Raw genomic sequence first — 25,965 nt, forward strand, 5'->3', positions numbered from 1 at the left:
AGATTTTCCCCTTTGGAGTTTTCCGTTTTTTTAGAATAACATGACGTCATTGACAAGTGATAGGTAGTAGTAGTGTGAAGTTCGGTGCGGTCTTTGTAGATTAGCAACTTCTAAGTCAAGGAAAATTTCAAAGAAAAATCAAAAGGAAACTTTTAAAGTGAAATTTTTCCATTAGTTGTCATAAAACACCAAAAAGTTACAGGAAATTAGACGAAACTCGGTTTCAAAAAACGTAGCAACACACTTATGACCAATCCTTCATTTGTCACTTGTCATTGTCACTTACAAGATTGTCAATTGAATGTTTATTGTTATGAATGTTATGATTCTTTCCCTTAATTTTGTTTTTATTAATTATGCTATAAGAGAAAAATATTAATTATAGAGAACTTTGAAAAACTTTCTTTAAACATGAGTAAACGAAAATGTGTTGTTGCTGAGTGCCACCTTGAGGACAGAAAGGCAAATTTAATTACTTACTTTAGGTTCCCTGCAGACCCTACCAGGTATGCTTTTTTAATTATTGGTGGACAGTTTAATTTTCTTAAAGGAGAAACAAGGACCAAAGTTTCTCTAGCCATAAATCCTTTCTCCTATAGTCAGCTATACAGCTGCAGTAATTGTATACAGCTCAGATTCTTCGTATAGTTGGAATAGCTCCTAATAGATATTTGAATGTTTGGCTAGTCAACTTGGTCTTATTAATTATTCTCTGGTAATGAAAAAATCACCAAGAGTCCCTAAGATATTGGATAACCTTTGTTATTAGACTGTTTAATATGTATATAAACACTCTTTGTAATCTTAGTATCAATGGTAAAATATTAGCATAATTTGCAGATAATACTGTGATCATTTTTGTAGGTGATCCTTGGGATAAAGCAACATCTCATTTAAAAACAGGTATAATGTATAAGGGTATAAGGTCACCCTATTGGATTGCTTTAAATGAAAAGATATGTAAGAGAAATACATACTTATATTAACATACCTATAACATGCCTATGAAAGAATTAGCCAGACAAAGTATCTTGGTGTAATTATTAAATCTGAAATGGCACCAACATAGTAATTATATATGTAAAAAAATTAGGTTTTTGATTCACAAATTCTATTTACTCTGAGAATTTCTAAGCCACAAACAGCTTGTTACTTTCTAGTAAACCCTAGCAGAACCATTACTCTCTAATGGAATAATATGTTAATCACAGATACAGCACAAGATGTATCACAAAAATCCTTTTAAGTATACCAATGAGCAACAAAAACATTAAATAAAGATTTGTACATTATTTTGCTCTAAAAATCTGAAACTTGCTTCCAAAAAATATAAAAGAGATTAAAAAATACAAACAATATGACAAGAAAAAAAAACCTGATTGAAAAACTGTGATAAAAGTGTGCATAATTTCTAAAATTATTAAAATAGTAAAAATTAGAATACTTATGGTATGCAAACAGAGCTAAAGGTTACAATATTGTTTTAATAATTTTTAAGATATAGTAAAAACATACGTAAAATATTCTCCACAGCATCACAATATAATCCCAAACTTATATAATAATAAGCAAGAGCAAATCATTAACCCTAAAAAGGAATATATATTTGTATACCTAAATCTCAATGAGCGAGAATTGGTAATTCATCTTGGCTGACTACATTGAGCACTACAACACACCAAATATAACAGTCTATTAGACTAATTTAACATATTGCTTTAACTCAAAAAATTACAAAAAATGAATTAACATAAGTGTTTTTTCTATCCCGCTAGCCTTGACTACTTACATAATTGGGCACATTATTAAAAAGTCACCAGTTATGTCTAATTGTAATAGTATATCAATGAATTTTTCAAACTTCTTATAGGTTATTTTTGGAGGTATATATAATACAAGGATAAACAGTGGTTTATAATAAAGTAAACATTTACACAGAATAAAATTTATATAAGAAAAACTATTAGAGATAAGACTAGTGTCTATTGTTGAGCACACTATTGGGTTTTTGGTAGCCAGAAGGACACCAACTTCACTCTATAAATTGACCTGAACTTTAAAATTTACATCAAATTTTATTAAACCTCGCCGATCTTTTCTGCATACCTCATATTCAGCTGGAAACAATTCAGAACTGTGGACCTCCATATTTGAAATATGTACAAATTATAAATGCAAATAAATTAATAAGTTAAACAAGTTAGGCTTGTGTTGAAAGATGATCATTACTAAAAGAACTATGACCACTTTATTTTTTGTAAAATTGCCAATACAGTCAGTTACAATTCTTTAAAAATAGTCAACAAGTAGATTAGATACACCAGTTTGCCAAATGTCTTTCTCAATTTTATTAAGAATGATGTTGACCTAAATTGAAAGTAAATAACAGTTAGTCATCATTTTAGGGACAATATGGATTTGAAAATTTCTAGTATTAGTACATTAATATTTCTGTTATTTCTATATTGCTCACAATGTAGGATAAAATCAATTGTTTATATTTTGTGTTTAAGCATTTATTGAAGTTTTCATCATAATGCATTGAATAAGAAAAAAACTGTCTTAAATCATTTCTCTTTTATCCGTAGGTGTAAGCAATGGATTTTAAACTGCAATAGACCAGACCTTCTTAAGCATAGCCCACAGGAGCTTAGCTCTGGCCCATTTTTTGTATGCAGCAGTCATTTTAGTGAGGAAAATATATCAAAGAAAAACCCTAAAAGAGTATTTCTACATTCTGTCCCCACAGTATTTCCAACAAGAACTCCAAAAAATAAGGGTTAGATTGTCATGTATTTTCGTCAAATAAAAAAATAATTTTAACATTTTCAGATGAAGGCAGTCCTGTACTGCCTCCTTTTAAGAAAATTAAGATAGGACAACCATATGTTCATTTAACAAAAATCCCCATAGAGGAGACCTCCACATATAACAAAGGCATTAAGAGTACCCCAGAAAAATTTAACCTACCCAAAAAACAGACATCAGATGTTATAAAGCAAATCAAGGGCCCATCAAACACCACCATTCCAGTAGTGAAAATACCTGAGCAAAAACCAATTAAAGCTGCTACCCCTAGACAGGTAGCAAATTTAAATAATTCAATGAACAACATCATACAAATAGTGGATGTCAGTGGTAAATCTCAGCCAACACTCATTCAGATTTCTGGAACTCACAGTAAAAATATCACCCCAGCACTTGTCACACAAATTACACAAGCATTAAACTCGAAAACGATACTAATGCCACAGCAAATTGTTAAACCAGTGGCTTCACCATTCCCTCAACCGAAACAAATTGTAGTGAAGAAACCTGTTGCAAACATTGATTTGACTGTAGATGATGAACCAATAAGTAATGACAAGATAATACCAAATCAGAGTGTTAATAAGTTGTGTGTAGTGCCTCAGTGTACACAGACTTATCCAAAATGTCACTTTTTGGCACCTCAGGATAAATTTTTATTGGAATTATGGAGGATTTGCTTGTTAAATTCAAAACTGGCATCAGGGGATTCAGTTTGCGATGAGCATTTTTTGGACTTAGACATTTTTCGGGTGGAATCTGAACATAAGGTGAGTTTTTAAATACTTTTACATCCAGTTCTTTACACAACTAGACCATAACTCAAGATAGGCTCAACCAATGACACCATCTTAAAAATTTATTTTTTACTATTTATTGCAATATATTTTTCAGTTCATGAAACTTATAAATAGTGTTTCTGAGCCTATTAGTAACATACTCGACATGATTTTTCCAATTTAAACTCTAAATTAAAATCTGGTGTGACACAGTATTAAAGCCTTCTGTAGGTCCAAAAATATCACTAAGGTTCTCCCACCATCGTTAAATTAAAGTATATTAAAGATATGTTATTTTTATTTTATGTACTTTCAATTTTGTTATGTTTTTTTTTGTTTTAAAATACTCATATTTACCTTTTTTACTATTTTTGTAATTTTCTTTTTATATTCCTTATAGTCTTTCTGACCCTATTAGTAACATACTCAACATGATTTTTCCAATTTAAACTATTAACTATTTTAATTTTATCTCCACATTGATACTGTTGTCCCATTGTATATCCCAATATCATTTCTTTAAAATTTGGTACATCCTGTTTGTTTAAATTAAAAGTTATACAGTTGGCGTTTTGTTTATTTAGTGAAAGTAAACTATGGTCCAACCAGTTCTTAATTTTTAATTAAAATGTGTTGAGCCTTTATTTATCTAAGGCAATTAATGGAATGGATTTGATAAAACAATGGCTAGCTTTAAATACACTATCATTAAATATGTTGCAAAAATCAATTTTATTCCTTTCACTATAACAAATTCCAACAGGCCAAATTTTAACTTGATTACCTTGAAATTAAAGCTGTGTCAAATGTGAAATATCTAGGAATTGTGATTGAGCAAAGTCTAAAGTGGACAGAACAGGTCTAAAATTCAAAGATTCATTCATAAATTCATAAATTGAGATTTTTAAGCAGAAAATTACTCATAGAAGTATATAAATCATTAATAGAATCAGTACTTAGGTATGGCCTTACAATATGGGGTGGAGCATATCAATCTAATTTGAGATCATTAAAAATAGTTCAAAATTGTATTTAAAAAATAATCTACAGAGAGAGCAGACTATATCCTACTAGGGAATTGTATAATAAAGAAATCAATAATATCTCATTGCTATATATATATATATATATATATATATATATATATATATACTGTTTTAATTCATTAGTTTTGGGTAAGTGTGTGTAATGTGGTGTAATGGGTATCTGTTAAACCAGGTCAGATTTTTTTATCTACAGGAGTTGTAAACTGATTAAATGTGTATATTTTTTTAATAAATTTGAATTTATTAGCATTGATTCCCAAGATTCCTCAGTCAATACACTTGTTGTATCATCCACAAAAAATACTCTCACCAAATATACTCAATATTTCATCCATATAAATGTTATACAAAAAGGTCCCAAGCAGGAAAGCATTCATTTTGTCATTTATTTTAACTTTCTGCTACCTGGTAATTAAACAAGATTTAAATAAATTATTTGCAAATTCTCTTATACCTCTAATCCATCAAGTAATATCTGGTGTGACACAGTATTAAAGCCTTCTGTAGGTCCAAAAATATCCCTATAGTGTTATACCTATTTCTTAATTTACTATCCTTTTATAAGAGTGGGAGACCTCATTAAATTAAAGTCTATTAAAGAAATGTTATTTTTATTTTATGTACTTTCAATTTTGTTCTTTATCTGTCAAACCTCATCTGTAATTTGGCCGATTGCTTTCGAGGTTTTTTTTTTAATATCATCTACGTTTTTGCCAATTTTTGTTTTAAAAATACTCATATTTACATTTTGTACTATTTTTGTAATTTTCTTTCTATATGCCTTATATGTATGTAGAGTATCTGGGCAGTTTGGCTTAATTACATTAACATGTTTTTTTTTAAATAGTTAAACTTCAGCAACAGCGTTCTTATCAAATATATACTTGATTTTAAAATTTTAACAAATATTTATTACTTCTCTTCTGAAAAGCTTCAAAATATAACTTATTTTTAATATAAATAATTTAATTTCGAGAACTTTGCTAATTGGCAAATTGGACTAAATAAAACCAAAAATAAATATCTATATGCTATATTAAATAAGTTTAAAGCAAGATTATGGAATATATATATTTGTATTAATTTTTATAAGTCAAATATTAGACACATAGGGAAATCTATGTGTCTAATTATTTATAATAAGTATTTATAATTAAATATAAAATTAGAATGTTCAAAAATTTGTTAGAAATAGATTACAGTATTTATTAGGTCCAAAACTTAGTTATTTTCTACTTATTTTAAGGTATGAAATACACTATTAAAAAAAAAAGATTAAAAACATATAATTTATTTAATTCTTTTCAAATTCATATTTATTAGTATACAATACATCTTTTTTACAAATTGAAGGTTAAATCACTACCTAAAACTCATTTATACAATGTACTAACAGTATTTACCAACACAATGGATTTAAAAAATATGTGAGTATTGGTTATCTAACTATTCTAGTTAATTTCTTCTTATATTTAATTTTATATCTTATCTTATAAATAATATTTGTACTTTTTTGTATTGAACACGTAAATATTATAAATTAGCAATCAAAATATACCCACAAGAAAACAGTCTAAAAATATAAGCAAAAGCTGACCTATTTTGTGTTTGACAACCTTAAATGGTTTATTCCTAATGAAGTCAGGCAACACATTGTAAACCGCAGGACCAGTATAACTAATATGACTCTGAGCTGCAGAATTTCTGGAGAATGTCAATTTTAGATTTTGGTTCTTAATATTACGAGTATTTTGATTATGCGTTATTCTTTGTCCGTAATACTGAGTATTAAGCATAAAACGTATTACAGCCTTTATGTATATTCTAATGTCAAGAGTTTACTCTCCTGAAAGAGTTGGTTCATGGAAAATCTTTTATTCTTAAACATGATGATCTTTATAATGTATTTTTGAGCTACAAAGGGGCTAGAATTTGTTATTTTACTTGGACTGTTCTATATTACTATTCCATAATTTATAATTGATTCAACCAATGAATAATAAACCATTTTTAACATTTTAAGGGTCAAAACATTTCTAAGCTCATAAAATTTATAAATGAGTTTTCTAGTCATTTTTGTGACATAATCGACATGTGTTTTCCAGTTCATCTAGAAAAATACCTAAATATTTTAAAAACATTACCCTCTCAATTTTGTCATAACAGGCACACTGCATTACACCTAAACAGCTAGGGCTGTGAATTCTAAGAGTCTGCACACTAGGAAGAGTTCTTGCTGTTAACCCAAATGTGATGAACTTTGTCTTTTCGATGTTAAGTGACAATAGGCACAAATCGAACATGACAATTCGATAAAAACATACAATAAAATGTTCTGGATTTAAATAATATTAAACACTATTTTAATCCAATTCTTTAAATGTAATTTTAGCTCTTCCTAAAGAAACACGCCTTACCAGCCATAAACAAAAAGGACATACACTCGGCTTGCATAGTGCCATTTTGCAAGAACCAAAAGCACCTCGATTCCGGCGATAACCTCTATCCAGTACCATTTTGGGACGCCTTATTCGGCAACTGGACCAAGACAGTTGCCCACCTTAAAAACACCGATAGAAGCAACCTAATAAAATACCGCATATGCTCGAGACATTTCAGCAAATTAAATTCGGGAAAACATTCTGAATTGATGCCGGATAAGTACCTTCCGCCTGATATATATCTCGATCTTTTAAAGCAGTGGAAGGAGAAGCCAATTGATAGTCAGACTTCTGATATAGATGTCCAATATGGATGTGCTTATTGGCAATGCACGCTCAAAACGAAGCGATTTTATAAATTGCCTATAGCTTCAATTCAACTGTAAGTAGATCAATATCAATTTTGTTATGATGTGGGTCAGTTAATGTTAAGCTAATGGGCGTTTTTTTTGTCGATTCTTTGGGATTTTAGGGATTTTTGGTAAGCACCATCCCTAATAGAACATTTTATGAATATCGATTGAAATATTGATGAATGTTAATATACACAGAATTCATGTAATAATAATAATAAGAGGCCTTTATTTAGACCTCTGCGAAATTAATTGCTATTAACTTAGTATCAGTATCTATATAAAAATTACAATACTTTTTATATCTAGTAATTAAAAAAAAAGCCACAGCTAAGTCATAAATATCTTTTCAAAAGATAATAATAATATATGATTTCTAATCACAAAGCAACATAAAAAGGGTGTGCCATTATACGGCTGTGTGTGATACAAATATAAAACATAAATATATATATTGCCTAGTTCCATACTAAACAGAATAAAAAGTGTGTAAAAAAATTTAAAATATGCTAAAAAAGATAAAATACAAACGCACAGTTAAGATAATCGTTACCTCGTTAATAAAAGAGATTTATTTATATATAGAAATAAAAAAAATATAACTAATAGTACTAATATCAAAGTATATAGATTTCAAAATTTTTTTTCATTTTCAGTTAGACTGTGCTAATACCAATGCATTCACACTAAAACTATTATTAAGATATTTATCTTAAAGGTATTTCCTAAAGGTTTCCTCCCTAAATATTTTGACACTGTTTATTTCTCTAATGCACTGTAACAAAGCCAGAAACTGAACTTAGGCCCTCTTTCAAAAAAATCTGAATGTTGTAGAGGAATGCGTAAGTCACTACGACCCCTCGTAATCATTGACATTTCCTCTGAATAGTGTTGTTCATTTCTCTGAAAAAGATCTGGTTTCTTTTTGCCAATGCCAAAAAATACAAAGATGGAGCAGTCAAAACACTAAGTTCTTTAAAATATGGCCTACAGCTACTTCTTGCTAAAACACCAAAAACACATCTAATGATGCGTTTCTGTGCCTTAAAAACACTCATAGCTTCAATAGTCGACCCCCAAAATGAAATTCCATAATTCAATATTGATTGAATGCAAGACACATAGTACAATTTAATGGTGTCAGCGAATAAATTGTATCTGATATACAAAATAAATATAGTATATAAAATATTCAACAAAATAAGATTTTATATCGCAATAAAGCACTTGAAGCATTAGTACTATCATTAAATATCTAGCATAAATAATAGATAACAGGTAACATCAATTAAATCAAATTAAATAAAATATAAGGACAACAATAGTTTAAAACAGAGTAACTGCAATAGAAAAGAAGACGCACTTTAAGCAAAGTCAAGATATAAAATTATATTGCACTTAAGCAGATTTTAAAACTCGTTGAAGTGAACTCAGAGAACAATGGAACAAATCTATACTGACACTATTTGAGTTAATCATAATTCTACCTATTGCACAGTTTTCACCATACAGTGTACGATGATGTTCAAGGTAGAATAATCTAGTCTGTCTGGGCACTGTAGTAGGAGGAACATTTAAATTAAGCTGACACAACTCAGGAGACTGTATTACATTGTTAAGAATCTTGTATGTTGTGACAATATCGCAGTTTTTACGTCGAGTCTCCAACTTTTCAATGTTCAGCAATCTATACATTTCACTGTAATTAATATCAATACAAGGAATATTAAGCTTGTAAGCAATGTATCTTATGAATTTACGTTGAACTTTTCCTAGACACATTATATATTTAGCATAATAAGGTGACCATATACATGAATTCGACTCAAGTTGACTGCGAACCAATGAAAAATACAGAAGTTTGATGGAATCAATACTGCTGAAATCATGAGTGTGCCTCTTAATAAAACCCAACATTTTGTAAGCTTTATTACACAGGTTTTCAATATTTTTTGAAAAAGTTAGTCTGCAATCAAAAAGCACCCCAAGATCACGTATCTCTGATACCTTCTCAATAAGTGAACTCATTAGATGGTACTGATGACATGGTGGACTAAAACTCCTGGTAAATTGAATATATTAGCATTTAGGACTATTCTATTGTTCTTGCACCATAATTCAAATTTGTGAAGATCAGAACAAAATTATGCCAATTGTACCAACACATGATGTGCTAAGTTGCTGTCTATAATTCTAAAAATCTTAACATCATCAGCAAAAAGCAACACATTACAATAATCAAAACAATGAACAACATCATTAATAAAAAGATTAAATAAAAAAGGGGCAAGATGGGCACCCTAAGGAACCTCAGAAGTCACTGGAAAAGGACTAGAATAAAAGTTATTTATCTTTACAATCTGTGTTCTTCCAAACAGATATGAATTCAACCAGGCCAAAAGACAACCACCAATGCCATAGAGTGACAACTTTGAAACCAGGAGAGAATGATTAACCCTGTCAAAGGCCTTGGAAAAGTCAGTATATATGGAATCAACCGACATACCGCTCTCCAAGGCCCCCGACAAAGCTGTTTGGTGAAGCAACAAATTAGTGGTAAAGGACCTACCCCTGACAAACCCATGCTGTTTAGTTGAGATTATGTTTTTAAATTTCTCTGATAAAAAATCTGTGACATACTGGCATACATGTCCTCCTGACAGATCCCCCAAAATACCCTGCTCCACCGTTGTTGGTTCTAAAAAATATGTTTTCTCATTCTGGGTGATACTTACCACCTGATTCCTTTCTCTCAGGTAACTGCCTAATAGGGATAGGCAGGTACCTCTCAAAGCAACCGAACTGAACCTATCCAGCAACATCCCAGGATTTTTCATATCAAATGCTTTCGGCAGATCAAAATAAAGACCTGCAATTAAATATAACGAATGGTATCGTTGAAGATTTTTAAGTTCGTATTTCTTTTAAATACGTGAATAAGCCTATTTTCTTCCTCTATTCAATTTGTGAGCTTGTGAGATAGTATTTTCTAAATTGATTTTTACTATAAGTGACGTAATACCCATTGAAATAAGTCATTCATTATCAATCAACAACAACACAGATTTTATTGCAACTTTGTAGTTTTTATCTATAAGTTCAGTGATATGGTCTATTGCCCCATAAATTGCTAACTCCGTTGATTTAAGTGGCACAAAACCATACTGACTTTCTGATAAGACATGAAACTTTAAAACATTGAACATTCTATTGTATAAGACCCTCTCAATGATTTGATACAGGTCTATAATTTTCTGCATTATTGGGGTCACCCTTTTTATAAACTGGGATAATTTTCCCTTTTTTGAGTTTATCCAGGAAAAGACCTGTAGAGAAAATTTCATTTATGATGTGGCTTAATGGTATACAGATAAAACCAGCATCATATTTAGGGATCTTTATAGAAATTTCATCAACACCACATGAGAATTTGTTAGACAGATTCATCAAGAGTCGAAATATTTCCCGATGATCTGTTGGCTTTAGAAGTATTGTGAGAAAGTTGGTTTGTGCTTGGGTAGACTTTAAGCTGTTTTTTTTTGTAGGCAAAAGATTAAGCTGTTGACTAAAAAGATGTACAATTTCAGAGGGATTACTTACTGCTGTATTATCAGACTTAATTGGTATATTAGTCTCAGATTTTTAGTTTATTTTACACTCTATTAAAGATATTTCATGCTATTTTTGATTTAGAGACCTTTGATAATTTACTAGGTACTTTCTATATGCTTTTCTTTCTTCTTTATAGTGAAAATGTACTTGTGGACAATTTGTTTACTTGTACCAGACATAAAGATCTTTTATGTAGTTTTAGTAATCTTTTATGTGCTTAATTATCCAGTTTTCTGTTAAATTTTTAAGCCTAGAAGTATGAATTGGAAATGCTTTGTCAAACCAATAAAAGAATATGTTATAAAAAAATTATTACCCCATCAGCAGCTAAGAGATCCTATAAAATTTATAATGTTTTGATCTGTGAAAAAACGTTTTCTAATAAAAATTGTCCTCGGCCTTTAAATTGGCCTAATTCGGCCTAATTTTTAATTATATTATATGAACTTAAGGTGATAGTGTTTTTCAATATTCAATAATAATAACTACAGTCTTAAAAAACAGCTACTTTACATTTATAATATAAAAAATCTAGTTTCTTAGCAAGATATCTTTTAATTTACTTCTAAAAGAAGAGGAAGTGAAATCTAAAAAGTTGGTCGGGAATTCATGCAGTAAGTTTATAGACTAGTAGGGAAGTTATCTTTTGAACAATGGTTTCCGGTGTTCAACTATTCAGTGGCAACCTTTCTCCGCAAAATTCAGTCAACAAGACTCATTCCATTGATTATATGCAAGACTATTATTTGGCAACGCTGCCGATCGTATAACATTAAAATATTATTTACTCCTTGTAAGTAAAAAGGATATTCTGCTAATAATTATTATAGTGCAATCTTTACTGGCTATTCAAGGCAAGTCCCATTCTTATGTTTTTACTTGTAAAACAATAAGTGCTTATTTGCATGTTTCCTTTTTTTGGCGGTGTTCATGTATATTTCTAATCACAATTATCTGGGATTCCCATTTCTACTGCTTACTGTGCAGTGAAATTTTTGGTGATGCAACCTGGCCAGATTGTGCTCATTTTCCTTGCATTAGATAGAGCTCAACATGCTGTATATGTGAATACATGCTGCGAGTATAGCGACAATTTTCATTGTTAACAAGCGTATTAAATGCAGCGGTTGTTCGGCTAAGTATCACGTGCAATGCTCTGGTATCAAAGAATCAAGGTTAAAAGTTATTGTTGATGCACCCAACCTACACTGGCTATGTAAAAATGTAATAAAAATGTTACAAAGGCTTTTAAGGGCAACGAAGTCGACACTCAAATTACCAAATTACGTAGAGATTTATGATGATATTGCTTGTGAGTTATTATTTTTTTTATACCATATATTCAAGCTAAGGGCTAAATCACTTTGAAAAGTAGGAATTTTTAATACGTTTCTTAGGAACGAAAATATTGATACGATCATACAAAATTACCTAAAAATCACCCCAGATTTGAAAACCATTCCTCTCAAAATCGTACTTGGTTTGCACCTTAAATTAGTATAGATAATAATGCATACTGTCTGGTAATATTCATAGAATTTATGATGATCCCATATTAATAAGAAACATCGAGTATCATAATAAAGAAAAGTGGTTTTATTAAGGGTAAACATTATTTTTAAATTGATTGTAGTGGGCTGACCATGATCCTTTTTTTCTGTGGGGGTATTTTAAAAATAACCCTGACATAAGACAGAAAAGTGGGTAATGGCTCATTTTAGCAGAACTTTTTTAGGAACTTTTTTTTAATTTCTCTTGTTTACATGCTTCACCTTTACTTCAGATGTCAAGCCTGGTTAACTCTCTGCAAAAGAGGCGACATTTTACAAAACTCGGTATTCGAAATCGAAAAAATCCTCCGTAAAAGTCCTGGAGTGTGTTACACACATTACCACGAAATCTTAAACACTCTCGTCCAATCCGATTACCTGTTCGATGAGCAGTTTTCTAAAAAACCTATGGTTGGGAAGTTACCGTCTGTGACCTTACCGAGGCAACACATACCTGCAGGTATATGAACTTTTCATTTTAATTGCCAAAATAGTCAATTAATTTTTAGTAGCGCCGGCTGAAACTAACGCGTCAGCAGAATATACTTCAAAGTACGTGCCTTCAAAGGAATATTGTGCTTATGTAAATTGTGCCACGCATGTAAAGACTCAGTATGTCAAGAAATACAAGTTTCCTGTCAACGAAAAACTGTAAGTATTTACGAGGTTATGTAAAGCGTTGAATAGAGTACAACAAGTAAAAAAATTGCTAGTTTTGCAATCAAATTTCAAAGCTTCAAAACGTTCTAATATATAAATGATCTTTCTTTACCCAAAACCCTTTTTTTAACATAGAAAGATTTTTCATTTATTATTATGTTTATTGAATTTATTGCCTTATTGAAGAATTTTACTAGCTTTAATTTCTTGGCTTTTTAATTTCTTTCTAGTGCATTACTCTTGCTTCTTCTTCGTACTACATATTGGCATTTCAGGGACTGAAACTCGCACTACTTTAAGGGGTATCAGATAGTATATAATTAAACCTCATTTTCTATGTTATACTCTACAGCAATGGTGTTATTTGACTATAGAAAGATATTCGATACTCTTGATTATTCGTTTCTTCTTTTTCTTATTAAACGAAACTAGTTTGTATTACTTGGATTATGAAGGGATAATAAAGGAGACATAGATATAGTACAGTAAATCTGTCAAATTTGTGACGAAAAATTATCTACACACTTTTTTTTGCGGAAATCGTTAAAAGAGCATACAAAAAGCTTAAGTTGAAACTTCACCTCGACGCGTACCGGGTTTTTGAAAAAACTCAAAAGTTTTTTGGATTTCATTTATCTCGGGAATGGTAATATTAAAAAATGTGAGGGACATCATTTTCTACAACTCTTCTCATCGAGTCCACTTGCTGCGATGAAAATTACAAAAAGTAGATGGCACCAAAGTACCCAAAAATGTGTTTTTTCACTTTTTGGGATAGAAAAAATTTATTTATTTGCAAAATTGTCTTTACTGAAAAAGTTGTTCGTCTCAAAAAAACCTACAAAATTAATTTGAAAAATTTTCTTGACCGATAAACCGTTTCCTAGATACAGCGTGTACAATTACGACCATTTTGCTTTGTATGATGAAATCAAGTTTTTTCATACTCAAAATATTTAAAAATATTCTTCCATATTTACAATAAGAAAAAATATTTTCAATTACAAAATTATAAATAATAATAATGAATAATAAGAAAATGAAAAATATTATATGATTATTTAAGAAAATAGTATATGAATATTAACTTCATTGGTCAAAAGAAATATAAAAGTAAGAAAGAAATATAAAATTGTAGTTTTTTGAAAATGCTTACACACTTAATAAAAAATTCCCGCCAAAATTTTGAAATTAATTTAGCAAACGACAAAATCCCCAAAAAACTATTTAAATACATTCGCTCCTCAACTAAATCAAGGGTTTCAATACCGTTACTAAAAAAGGGCAACAACAGCATGTGTGAAAATGAAATGCAAGTCGCGGAAGAGTTGGCGAGAACATTCGACCAGGGATTCACTAAAGGGCCTGAACAAGATATATTACGTACCCCACACTGTCCTCGAATCTTAAACTCAATAACAACAATATCTATTAATTTGTCCAAACCTGCGTCTGCAGGTTTGGACAAATTAACGGCAACTATTCTAAAAAAATGCAGTGAAGTGATAGCTGCGCCTCTTGCAAAAGTTATGAAATACTCAATGATTAAAAACTCTGTACCCGAACAGTGAAAAGTCGCATCGGTCAAGCCAATTTTTAAAAAAGGCGACAAGTTATCAGCAGGCAACTATAGTGGTGCAGTGATTGGTTACTTCCTCTTAACGCGGACAAGTGTGTGGTGTTACATTTAGGAAAAAATTATCCCCAGCTACCCTACCAAATAAATAACATTGAACTTAAAAACGTCGAATCTTATTGTGATCTCGGAATAATAGTAACTAAGGATCTCTCTTGGTCCCAGCATATTGCCTCAATTGTGAAACGTGCAAATTCTATGTTGTATCTGCTGCAAAAAAACTTTTGTTAAAATTCACAATTTTATGAAGTTGTATATCAGGTTTGTCCGGCCTATTATTGAATATGCAGGTCCTGTCTGGTGCGCGGACTTGGTGCGCGACGAAAATTTACTTGAATTGTTGCAGCGACGCGCTACACGATCTACGTATGGTTTGCGTATGCCGAGACCTACCTACAGCGTGAGACTTTCAAATGCAAACTTGCTAACTTTTGATAAACGAAAGCTTCGTGCTGATTTAATTTTTACATTCAGAATCCTGTATAATTATTTGGGCTGTGATCTAAACGAACTATTTGAGAGAAATCGGGATATTAGACTTCGCGGTAACACTTTAAAATTAAAAAAACAGATGTATAAAACAAAAACACGTCAAATGTTTTTGCCTAATAGAGTGTTTGATGTTTGGAATTCGTTACATAACTGCTCATAACATCATCACAACACATAACATCGTCATAACTGCTCCTACTGTAAACTGTTTTAAGAATCGTCTGGATAAATTGGACATGTTTAGTGTTTAAATTTGAAAGCTGACATTTGAAGATTTATTGAAATATATTGTAATGCCTACTTAGTTCATAGAGCTATACAGAATGTAAATTCTTGGCTTTTATCTAATAAAATAAAATAATAAAAAAAATTTCATGCGCTGTCGTATAACATTTATAATTAAAAAAAATTATAAATTATCTTGTTAGAATATGCCTTGTTGGTAAACTGTGAAAGAATTCGATGAAGTTGTACGAAAAAAATTGTTGTTTATTATTTCACACACTTACAATAGGTGCAATTGTTTATTTATTCATTAAATACATTGACGTGTAAATCACCTTTTTGCGATAATAATACATAGTAGTACATGAGTAGTGCATATAATAATAATGTAAACAAAGTTTGAAAACCTAATAAAATTAAATTAACTAAGTCAGAGATGAACAGATGAACTGCGATATTCGTAAAAATGAAAAAAATCACAAAAAAAGATCATTATCGTTTATAAAAACCGTTTTGCAATAATAATACATAGAAGTACATAAGTGCATAATATAATAATAATATAAAAAAAAATTGAAAACTTAATAAAATTAAATCAACTTAGTCGGTGATATACATATGTACATGCAAGTATATTCGTAAAAAAAAATAACAAAAAAAAGATGATTATCGTGTATACATAATTCTTACAATTATTGAGCAGAATCGCAGCGTAATTAAGAAGTAACCAAAAGTACGAGATTTTCCGATAATGTATTAGCGGTTGTGCATAATCTATTTTTAATATTTATAATATGTATAATTTTGTTATATAGAAAATTATTAATATTTTTCTATCCTAAATAGCGAAAAAACGCTTTTTTTTTTGGGTACTTTGGCGCCATCTTTTGTAATTTTTGTCGCATTTATTTTATTCATTATATTTACAATCTTTTCCTGGCAAAGAAAAATGACAAAATTTGTCCCAAGATGCTTCTTTATCCTATTGCATGATTTTGTGAAATATAATTGTGCATATAAGTTTGTAATTTTGATGTTGAACAAAGCCCTATCTAAGCAATCATATGCTCTTGGCGTGTATAAAAGTGTAATTATTCTATTTTTAAGACGTTGACTACAAAATTAAAATAAGCCTAGCTGAAAACCATAGGCGAGGTGTTTCAGTTCGCCATCTCTCAGACACTGATATCAAATCAATTGACCAATTTTTTTATACAATATAAATGTTTCTTAATCCACTAAACATTTTTTTAATCTGTTATATTAAAACAGCTAAAATATGCAGTCTTTAAAATTCCTTTTATGTGCTTTTAACTTTTCATAAAAGACAAATATTCTTAGTAAAAAATTAATGAAAATAAAAGCAACCTGGCAACGTAGAATACCTGATACTTTACAACGCAGGTATCCATTGTTGCCTCTTTGTGTTGTCTTTCTTTACATTTTTCGGCGTTGACCAAGGGTTTGCCTTTCGGGTTAAAAAACCAACCCAACATAGTTGAAATTCTGGGCAATTTATTTGTTAAAGACATAGGACATATAATAAGATACATTTCTACGAGAAATGAGTTCAGAAATGGAGTGACAGGTCATTCCTTGCGCAAGACACTAAATATGTGCATAGCCACTGGTGTCTAATTATGCTTGAAACTGTTCCGAAGACTAACTTTACACCTACTTGTAGACAAACTATTTCCTCTTATCATGCCAGTTTAGCCTTCGAAATCAAGAGTCCAAAAGCTTTAAAATTCCGAAGTCGTAAAAAATGAAACCAATTTTGGTAACCAGTATTTTATCTTTTATAATATTATAACCTATAAAGATGACCCTCTCTGCCGTCTATGTAGATGGTGCGTTCAACCCAAAGCAACCAATATTTATTCTACTGTATTCAATGTTCTAGTTCTATTTTGAATGGAAACTACTCTTTTGTACACATCTTAAACAAATATTCAATTTTTCTAGCTTACAAGAATGGTCAGACGCAGCCGGAATCGACTCAAAAGACCCAATAAAATACGATTTCTTATTTATATGCGGCAAACACTTTAACCTAGAACAGTACACCGATAGGGGTACTTTAAAGAGAAACAGTATCCCAGTAAACCATACTGAGTATATCGATCCTAACGCTAACAGTTGCAATGCCCACTGGCTGAAAAAACAATGGCAAACCAAGAAGAAGGTTATTGATGAGAAAGTACCCGTCGTTAGAGAGAGTAATCAGTGTTCGAATTGTGACGGCATTGGAGTCGTTTATGGATCGGACGGGTCGGAGAGCGCTTACTGTTACTCGTGTAGTGGGTCTGGAAAAATCGGAAAAGCTACTAATTTAATTACTTTGACTGAACCCAGTACGTCTGCTAAAATACAAGAAACGAGCGCGGAACCGCAGCTTCCCGCGAAACCGCAGTTTCCCACCAAACAAGAAGTTATGGAGTTTTACGGGGTGAGTTTCCGATTATATATTTTATATTATGATTTTTTATAAAAAATTTAAGTTTTGATCTTTCGAACTCGTGTAACATTATGTTGGATACATAGGGGAACAAGTTGTTTCAAAGTTGTACTCAGAATTAAGGTTTAATTTGCAAACCTAGCACGACGTTTCGATTGGGTTGGGTAGGATCTCTATCAACCATTATTAAGTTAATATTTTACAAAATATGATAATGAATGGTGTTTTTCAAAGAATATACGCTTGAATGCAAAATTATGTTAAAATATTTAGGCACGAATGTAATTTAAGGAGAAAATTACTCAAATAACGATTAAAACAAATGTATATTATCAAATCTCTTATATAAACAAAAAAAATAATAATAATTATTAGTTTTATGGATTCTGTTCCAAAGCGCGACATATTTCTTTCTTAAAAAAATTTTTGAAACATTGAGATGGTAATATTCAAATAAAGGGCGTTGTTAGAGGTTACTAAATTCATGGGGAAAAGAACCCCATTTCCATTGGGGTTCTTTTCAATGGCTGGTGAGGTTGTTTTCGTTAGCTACAGGGGTTGTATGTAGCTAAATGGCTGAGTGTAATTTTCTACGAACTCTATGGATTAGATTTGCTGCTTAAACCTTAAAGTCAATTAGTTTCTGGTTCCTACTAGATCAACAAGGTTTATAAACTCTTCTGAGGATAAAAATGTTTATATTCAAAACGTGTAGACCATATTTATGACTGTCTCTCAACTTTAAAATAAAAATAATTGTTTTAGGAAAAATGTTGCCTATCGCACTGCTCCTCACTGGCTACCACCCACCAGCTCTACCCGTTCCCTTCTTGCGCGGAGAACTATAAATTTTTACTGTGGATCAAAGCGGTGACGAATTGCTCCAACATAAAACCCGTCCATAACGACCCTAACCACTTTGTCTCTTTCAAGAAAAAAAAGATCTGCGACAAGCATTTCGAAGAAAAATATTTCGATTTAATCAATGGGAGAAGGAAGTTAAAGTCGGACGCGGTACCTACGTTGCATTTGCTTAAAGAAGAAAAGGGTAAGTGAGAAACAATTTTACAGGGTGTCTTTAAAGCGTATGTTCTACCAGTTATGTAAATTAAGATTCAACACAATAACCAAGTGTATTTGGTTGAATTAGTGACCAAGAACTGTAAATCAGACGTGGTTATTTTTTTGTGAGTATATTGGTCAGGTTCTAAAAAAACTGTGTTATCAATGTTTCGGTTGATATTTAATTCATCTTTAGGGCTCTACAATAGAGAGAAAGAACATTCTTCAATTTAATTCAATTTTTTGATTCCTTTCTAAAGTATTCAATATAAATAATTGTAGAGACCAAAAACTACAAGTCTTAAATATAAATAATGGGTACATGATATCAAGGCCGTTAGTAATAATGCACATTGTTTACAATCTAAAAAGTTTTTTTCATTATTTGTTTGCTTGCTTATTTATTAATTAGCATAATTACAATATCGAGCTAATATTTTTAATTTATTTTCCAAATATATACAGGGTGTAAATAAATAGATTGATTCTTGGGTAAATTTTAAGAAAAAAACTTTATATGAACGTATGCTCTAAAAGTCCTAACTTTTGAGATATCGGGTGATATGTTTTTTTACAATACCTGTGAAACCCCTGTAGATATTTTAGTAATATTTTTTATGTATTTTCTATGCATCAAAAGGCATTTTCTGAGGCTCACTAATATTTTTGATGAAAAATATGGTACACCACTGTTTACTTTTATCGTGTTAATACAGTGTGTCCCACTTAAGGGTTAGCCACCCCTCTAAAATTTTTGTTTCTTGACCAATTTTCAAAAACTTTTTTTTGTTGGATAGATGGTCAAAAATGGCACTTATGAGCCAAGTTCGACATTTAGAGAAAGCAGGTCATGGCCTACTGCATTCAAGTTTGAAGTGCGAAAAATCGAGAAGTAGTATTAGCGATATTTATTTTTGAAAAATGGTACTGGATTATTGTTCAGGATCACTTAAAACATAAGTGTACCAAATTTGGTTATAATAGTATACAGGGTGTTGAAATAAATTGGAGTCAAATTTTTAAAAGGCGCAATAACATTCTTAATCAAATACGAATATTTTTAAAATTTTTGGCTAATTGGCATGCGTCTTGAGAACGCAAAGGTTGGAAACATCCTTCAATAAACAACAATCGATCATATTATCATACTATTTTGGGCTCAATTTGTTTGTTTTTTTTATGAGTTTGTTTGTTAAATTCCAAAGATTTGATTGTGTCTGGTTAAAAATTATTTTGTGGGAATTTTACCCAAGTATGCTATGAAAGAAAGTGTTCCTGACAGTTTGTCAAAGTTTTCATGCATTTAGTTCATTTTGACTGCTTGTCGAACAATTATGGTGATTATAATTTAAACGAAAGAGTTGAAGTAGTGCGGCTAGTTGGCGATGGAGTTAGAAGATTTCGTGAAGCTGCGGCGGAATTTAACAGGAGACATCCTGGTAAAAACATTCACCATTCAACATTAGCCAGAATAAACTACGGGTTTGATCAGTCTGGTTCAGTAGGCGAAGTACGTCCTCATTTACATCGTAATCGAGCAAATAATAACCAAATAATTGTTGAATACTTTAATGCTAATCCGCAATGTAGCATTAGAGTTGCTAGTGCCAACTTATATATTTCCAAAAATTGCATATGGAGGTGTTTAAAGAAAAATAACAAGAAGCCTTTCAAGCCTATATTCCTTCACTTTGGAACACGGGGATGAAGAACGCAGGATGGAATATTGTTTGTGGTTACAAGGCGAGTATTTGGCTAACCCTACATTTTTGAAAAATATTTTATACACCGATGAGGCAACATTTACTACAAACGGCATTGTGTCATCTGAAAATATTATAATGTGGAGTGACGTAAATCCCCGTTGGGTGATACAATGTAAAATGCAGTATTCGCAGAAAATTAACGTATGGTGCGGTATCTTGAACGAACGTATAATCGGGCCGTTTTTCTTTAATGAAAATCTAAATGGACTTAATTTTCTTCGATTCCTGGAAGGTGATTTTAGTGACATAATCGATGATTTGCCGTTAGCCGAAACAAGAAACTTACACATACAATTTAACGGTGCGCCTATCCACAATGCAGTGGTAGTGCGGAATTGGCTAGATCAGAATTATCCGAATCGATGGTAAGGACGACACAGTCTATTAATTCAGTGGCCAGCACGTTCCCCCGACCTTTCTCCCTTAGATTTTTTTCTTTGAGGAACCCTTAAAAACAAAGTGTACAAATCAAGACCGCAAACTCTACATGATCTTTGTGAGCGCATTAGACAAGAGTGTAATGAAATAAGCAGGGTACAGTTAAGAAGGGTGGTAGTAAACAACAGATGACGCATAGAAAAATGTATAAGAATTAATGGAGGACATATTAAAGGAACTAATATTTAGTTTTGTGGCATTAATTTTTAAATTTGAGTGTTAGCAAAGATAAAATACTAGTAGTATTATTATCTTTGGTGTTATTTTTGCTGCTTAGCCTACATTACATTATTAAGTAATTAGTGAAGGGTGAATTGCAACCTAACAATGAAATAAAACTAGAAAATTTATAAATGAAGTTGTATTATTGTGAAGCCCAAAATAGTATGATAATATGATCGATTGTTGTTTATTGAAGGATATTTCCAAACTTTGTGTTCACAAGACGCATGCCAATTAGCCAAAAATTTAAAAAATATTCGTATTTGATTAAGAATGTTATTGCGCCTTTTAAAAATTTGACTCCAATTTATTTCAACACCCTGTATACTATCATAACCAAATTTGGTACACTTATGTTTTAAGTGGTCTTGAACAATAATCCAGTGCCATTTTTCAAAAATAAATATCGCTAATACTACTTCTCGATTTTTCGCACTTCAAACTTGAATACAGTAGGTAGGCTATGACCTGCTTTCTCTAAATGTCGAACTTGGCTCATAAGTGGCATTTTCGACCATCTATCCAACAAAAAAAAGTTTTTAAAAATTGGTCAAGAAACAAAAATTTTAGAGGGGTGGCTAACCCTTAAGTGGGACACACTGCATGCCGTTAATCAGGGTGGCTATATCCAGCGCGACTCCTCCCGTAGGTATATTAATCAAAGGGAAAAGATCATGTCTAGTTGTATATTTAAATAATTTTGCACAATATTATCTTGATTATCCAATGTATTATTATTTATATCGCCTGATAATATATCGAATTGATTACTATTTATTTCGGAGAGTATTTCTCTGGTGCATTTATGGAGGGAGGTTTATAAGGAGCGATTAATTTATATTTCAATGGTCAAAAAAGTCACTGGTTTCGTCAATCTGGTTAAAATTAGCGTTATTGTAATAGAAATTGTATCCCTCAATAAGAAAATTATTTATTTGTAGTCACAGTATGTTACAGATTAGTTTATTTATCGGTTTAGCTGTAATTTGTTTCATTTCATTTACATAATTTTTTCATTTATGTAAACAGCATTTGTATACGTATATTGAATTAAGAATCTCTGCTGTATTGTTTATTGTTAATGTTAAAATAACGAGCCTATATGACACAAACACAAACAGTACACCGCCTGATATCAAAAAATTGCAATTTAAATTAATTTATCCATGCAGAAATATTTTCCATCTACATTTTCATTCTCAATATAGTTTTTATCTTCGTTGGTAATATATTTTAAAGCTTCGATTTTAAAAAATGTATGTGTCTTTCTGAGGATGCGAAAGAAGCTATTTTAATTTCTTAAAACCATCTTTGCAAAATGTTTATTTTTTTTACGAGTTTCCAAAACTGCTTTATACTTGGTGGTATTCCATAATAATAATAAAAAATGATGTCCTATTTCCTTAATATATAAATCCTATCTAACTTAATTGTCCATTTAATTTCAGGGTATTGGAAAAATGAAGTTTAATGATTTACTACCTCTAAATTTTCTAAAGTTCTAGGAGAAAAACAAAACGTTAACTTATTATATTGAAACCACTTACTCAATTCTAAAAGAAAACACCAATTTAACTATTATCAGATAATTGAAATGTTAAAAATTGAATTGCATCTTTTGTGGATTTCCCAGACCTTCATATCTTATTTATCCCCAAAGCACCACATCTGATTGGTATTGAATATAGACCCCTTGGTGACCCCTTAAATGCAGCAATTTATGACTATCTGATGTTTGCTAGTTGTTAATTAACAAATATATAAATTTTTAGACCCCCACGTTGTAAAAGATCAGGAAATCAAATGGGAATCATGTGTAGCTGAGCAAGATACCTCAAGAGGTGACTTTTATTATACTTTATACTTAATTAACTTTTTTATTAATCAAAACTCTTACAGCCTTTATTAAAGGACACGCGATATTAAAAGAGAACAGTATAGTATTCCAGACGATTGAAAAGGTCTTAAATTTCGGAGCAGGTGAGTGTGCTCTTTTGCCAGCCTTATCTGTACCTTCAAAAAGTGCTGTTTTTTATACAGGTTGTCCTAAAAAAGGCCTTAATCGGTTTCCCTATAATGTGTACAGTCTTCCCAGAGGCGAGAGCCGTTTATTAAAAGAATACGTGGCCCCGGGACATCACTTTCAGATTCACACCGCAGTGGTTATCGACGATGACAGTGACGTGGAAGCGGAAACCGTCGATATGATCTACGAGGCCATGATGGAGAATAATTTTCATAAGTATGACGATGTTAAGAAGAAACTGAGAATTAGTTAGTTATTAGTTAGTTGGTGCAAACACTATTTCTGTTGTTTATAATTAGAATGATAAAATGTGAAACGGTTTTTATTTACCAATAAACTGTGAATAATTAAAACGAATGACTAAAAACCGCAATTATTACCAGTATCACCTTTACATGACCAAAGAAGCTAAAAATTCAAAGTAAATATAGCGTTTTTATTGTTCGTTTAGGTGTGAGTTAAAACACTCGATATCCAAAAATAGTCATATAATTCATTACGATTTAAAAATCGCGCCAATGTTCAGTCCTGAATTGGCCTCCTAGCGGCAAAGGCTCCTTATACAGGGCGTTCCGTTGATCATGTTACAAACTTCTAGGGTAGATAGAAAACGTCAAAAAAAAAAATAAAAGATCACATGAACATGGGTCCGGAAATGTTTCTTCGGGGAGCTAGAGCTCTTTGAAGATAACCTTTAAAATAGCTATTTATGTATCAAGGGCATTGTAAGGACGATAATGCCCGGAAGGTGGAAATATTTAAGCATAAAATAAGCCATTACATTTTAATCGTCACTTAGCAAATTATTGTAAAATTCCCTGTATTCCAATGGAATAAATTTGCACATGTCTAACAAATTTTCCTTTTTCTCTTTTTTGATAGGAAGAACAGTGTTGTATAAGTTTGGGAGTGTCTCGAGCTCTACTCTCACTGGAGGAAGGCATCTATTTCGAACACCCCTAATTTTTTTTGACATAGAATAAGTTGCCCATGTTTGCAAGATATTGTGAGACACTGTTGCACGTATGGTTGTGGGGTCATCTTTTGTAATTTGGAGCCAAACGACCTCGGTTATTTTAAATGCTGAATCCTTTTTCAGTGACGATTCAATCAGAGAAAGATCCTTGAAGTCATGATTTTTTCATACTGCACTAAGAAAAGGCTTCGAAGTTCGTGCATTTGCTATAACTTCTATCCACTGCCGAGGATGATAAACAGAAGCCGTTTTTTTCTTTCTTTCTATCAATTCAAAGTCACGGTCGCAAGGTAAAAAGCTGTGACCACTTGTTAAAAATTTCTGTTTAACAGATGAGAAGTACTTTATAGTAACAAGATACTGATAAAGAGATATAATTCTCCAGTTATTATTTTGCCCGACGCATCTGTCCGACCAAACAATAAGTTTTCTGTCTGTCGCAATATTTTCCATAGGTTTAAAATGTGTCAAAACATATTTCAGTAAACACGATGCTATTTCAGCGGACCCTCTTTTAGCTACGCTTTCATGCCAAAAACACATGAAAAAATCATTTGTGCCCATATTGTGAACGGCTTGATTATAGCAGGAGTACTGTCTTTGATAAAAGACGGAAGAGTGCTTCAAGGTCGGACAGAAAAGAGCCCGCTGCAGATCAGTACATAATACTATTATATTTTTATTTTCTTTAATTTAATGTCATCACTCAGTGCAGAATATGCTTTTTCTGCTCGCCTGTGATGGATTTCACTTTCACGAGAGATATTATTTTTTTCTTCTTCCGATCGTGCTTCAATAAGTTTAACATAGAATTTATCACATTACTGGCAAGTATCAGACCTTGGTGTACCGAATCTTAAATTGAAAACAGACCTGAATATATCCCTGTATAGCTTCTCACTGCATTTAACATCTGGATGTTTGCCCTTAAACAAAAAACACATCTGCTTTAACGTTAAATCGGGACTAAGGCACAATTTTTCGGTCCGACCTCTTGCATAGTGACTTTCTTGTTTAGGAAAACTCTCGATATGTGCTTTAATTAAATCCTTAATAGTGTCTGGTATAGCTGTAGGCCTGTTTGAATGTCTTCCTCTTTTATCTTCCAGTGGCTCGTTAAATTTTAATTTTTCTTGCAGCTTTTGTAGGCGCCTTGGTGTAATTTTAAACATAATGTTTTTTGACATACCTGTACCTTTGGTATTTCTTGATTTTCAACGGGTAGATAATATTTTAAGCTACATTGTCTTCTGGCAATATCTTCATCCACATACCTTCGTTTAATATTAACAATATCCATACACTGTTGCGCAAGCATTCTTGTCTGATTGTCATAGTTTAAATTATAAAAATATTTAAATGCCTTTTGTTTATTCGCCAAAGTAATATTTTGGCATTCATATTTACAGCGACAA

At 31.4% G+C, this 25,965-nt stretch overlaps 1 protein-coding gene across 2 annotated transcripts; it reads left to right on the forward strand.

Moving 5' to 3' along the window:
- Window positions 1-298: 298 nt before the first annotated feature.
- LOC126740710 (uncharacterized) lies at window positions 299-23,931 on the forward strand. Of its 2 annotated transcripts, none has more exons than XM_050446839.1 (11): window positions 299-506; window positions 2,589-2,779; window positions 2,833-3,578; window positions 7,026-7,456; window positions 12,823-13,049; window positions 13,099-13,240; window positions 17,568-18,051; window positions 18,826-19,108; window positions 23,321-23,389; window positions 23,448-23,528; window positions 23,589-23,931. In XM_050446839.1, the coding sequence occupies exons 1-11, from the start codon at window positions 412-414 to the stop codon at window positions 23,825-23,827; spliced, it is 2,988 nt and encodes a 995-aa protein (XP_050302796.1). In that variant the 5' UTR covers window positions 299-411; the 3' UTR covers window positions 23,828-23,931. The 2 variants fall into 2 exon arrangements, with proteins under 2 accessions (XP_050302796.1, XP_050302797.1); XM_050446840.1 differs by having other exon boundaries at window positions 13,102-13,240.
- The last annotated feature ends 2,034 nt before the right edge of the window (window positions 23,932-25,965 follow it).

This window comes from Anthonomus grandis, chromosome 9, assembly GCF_022605725.1.
Source record: "Anthonomus grandis grandis chromosome 9, icAntGran1.3, whole genome shotgun sequence".
Taxonomy (NCBI): domain Eukaryota; kingdom Metazoa; phylum Arthropoda; class Insecta; order Coleoptera; family Curculionidae; genus Anthonomus; species Anthonomus grandis.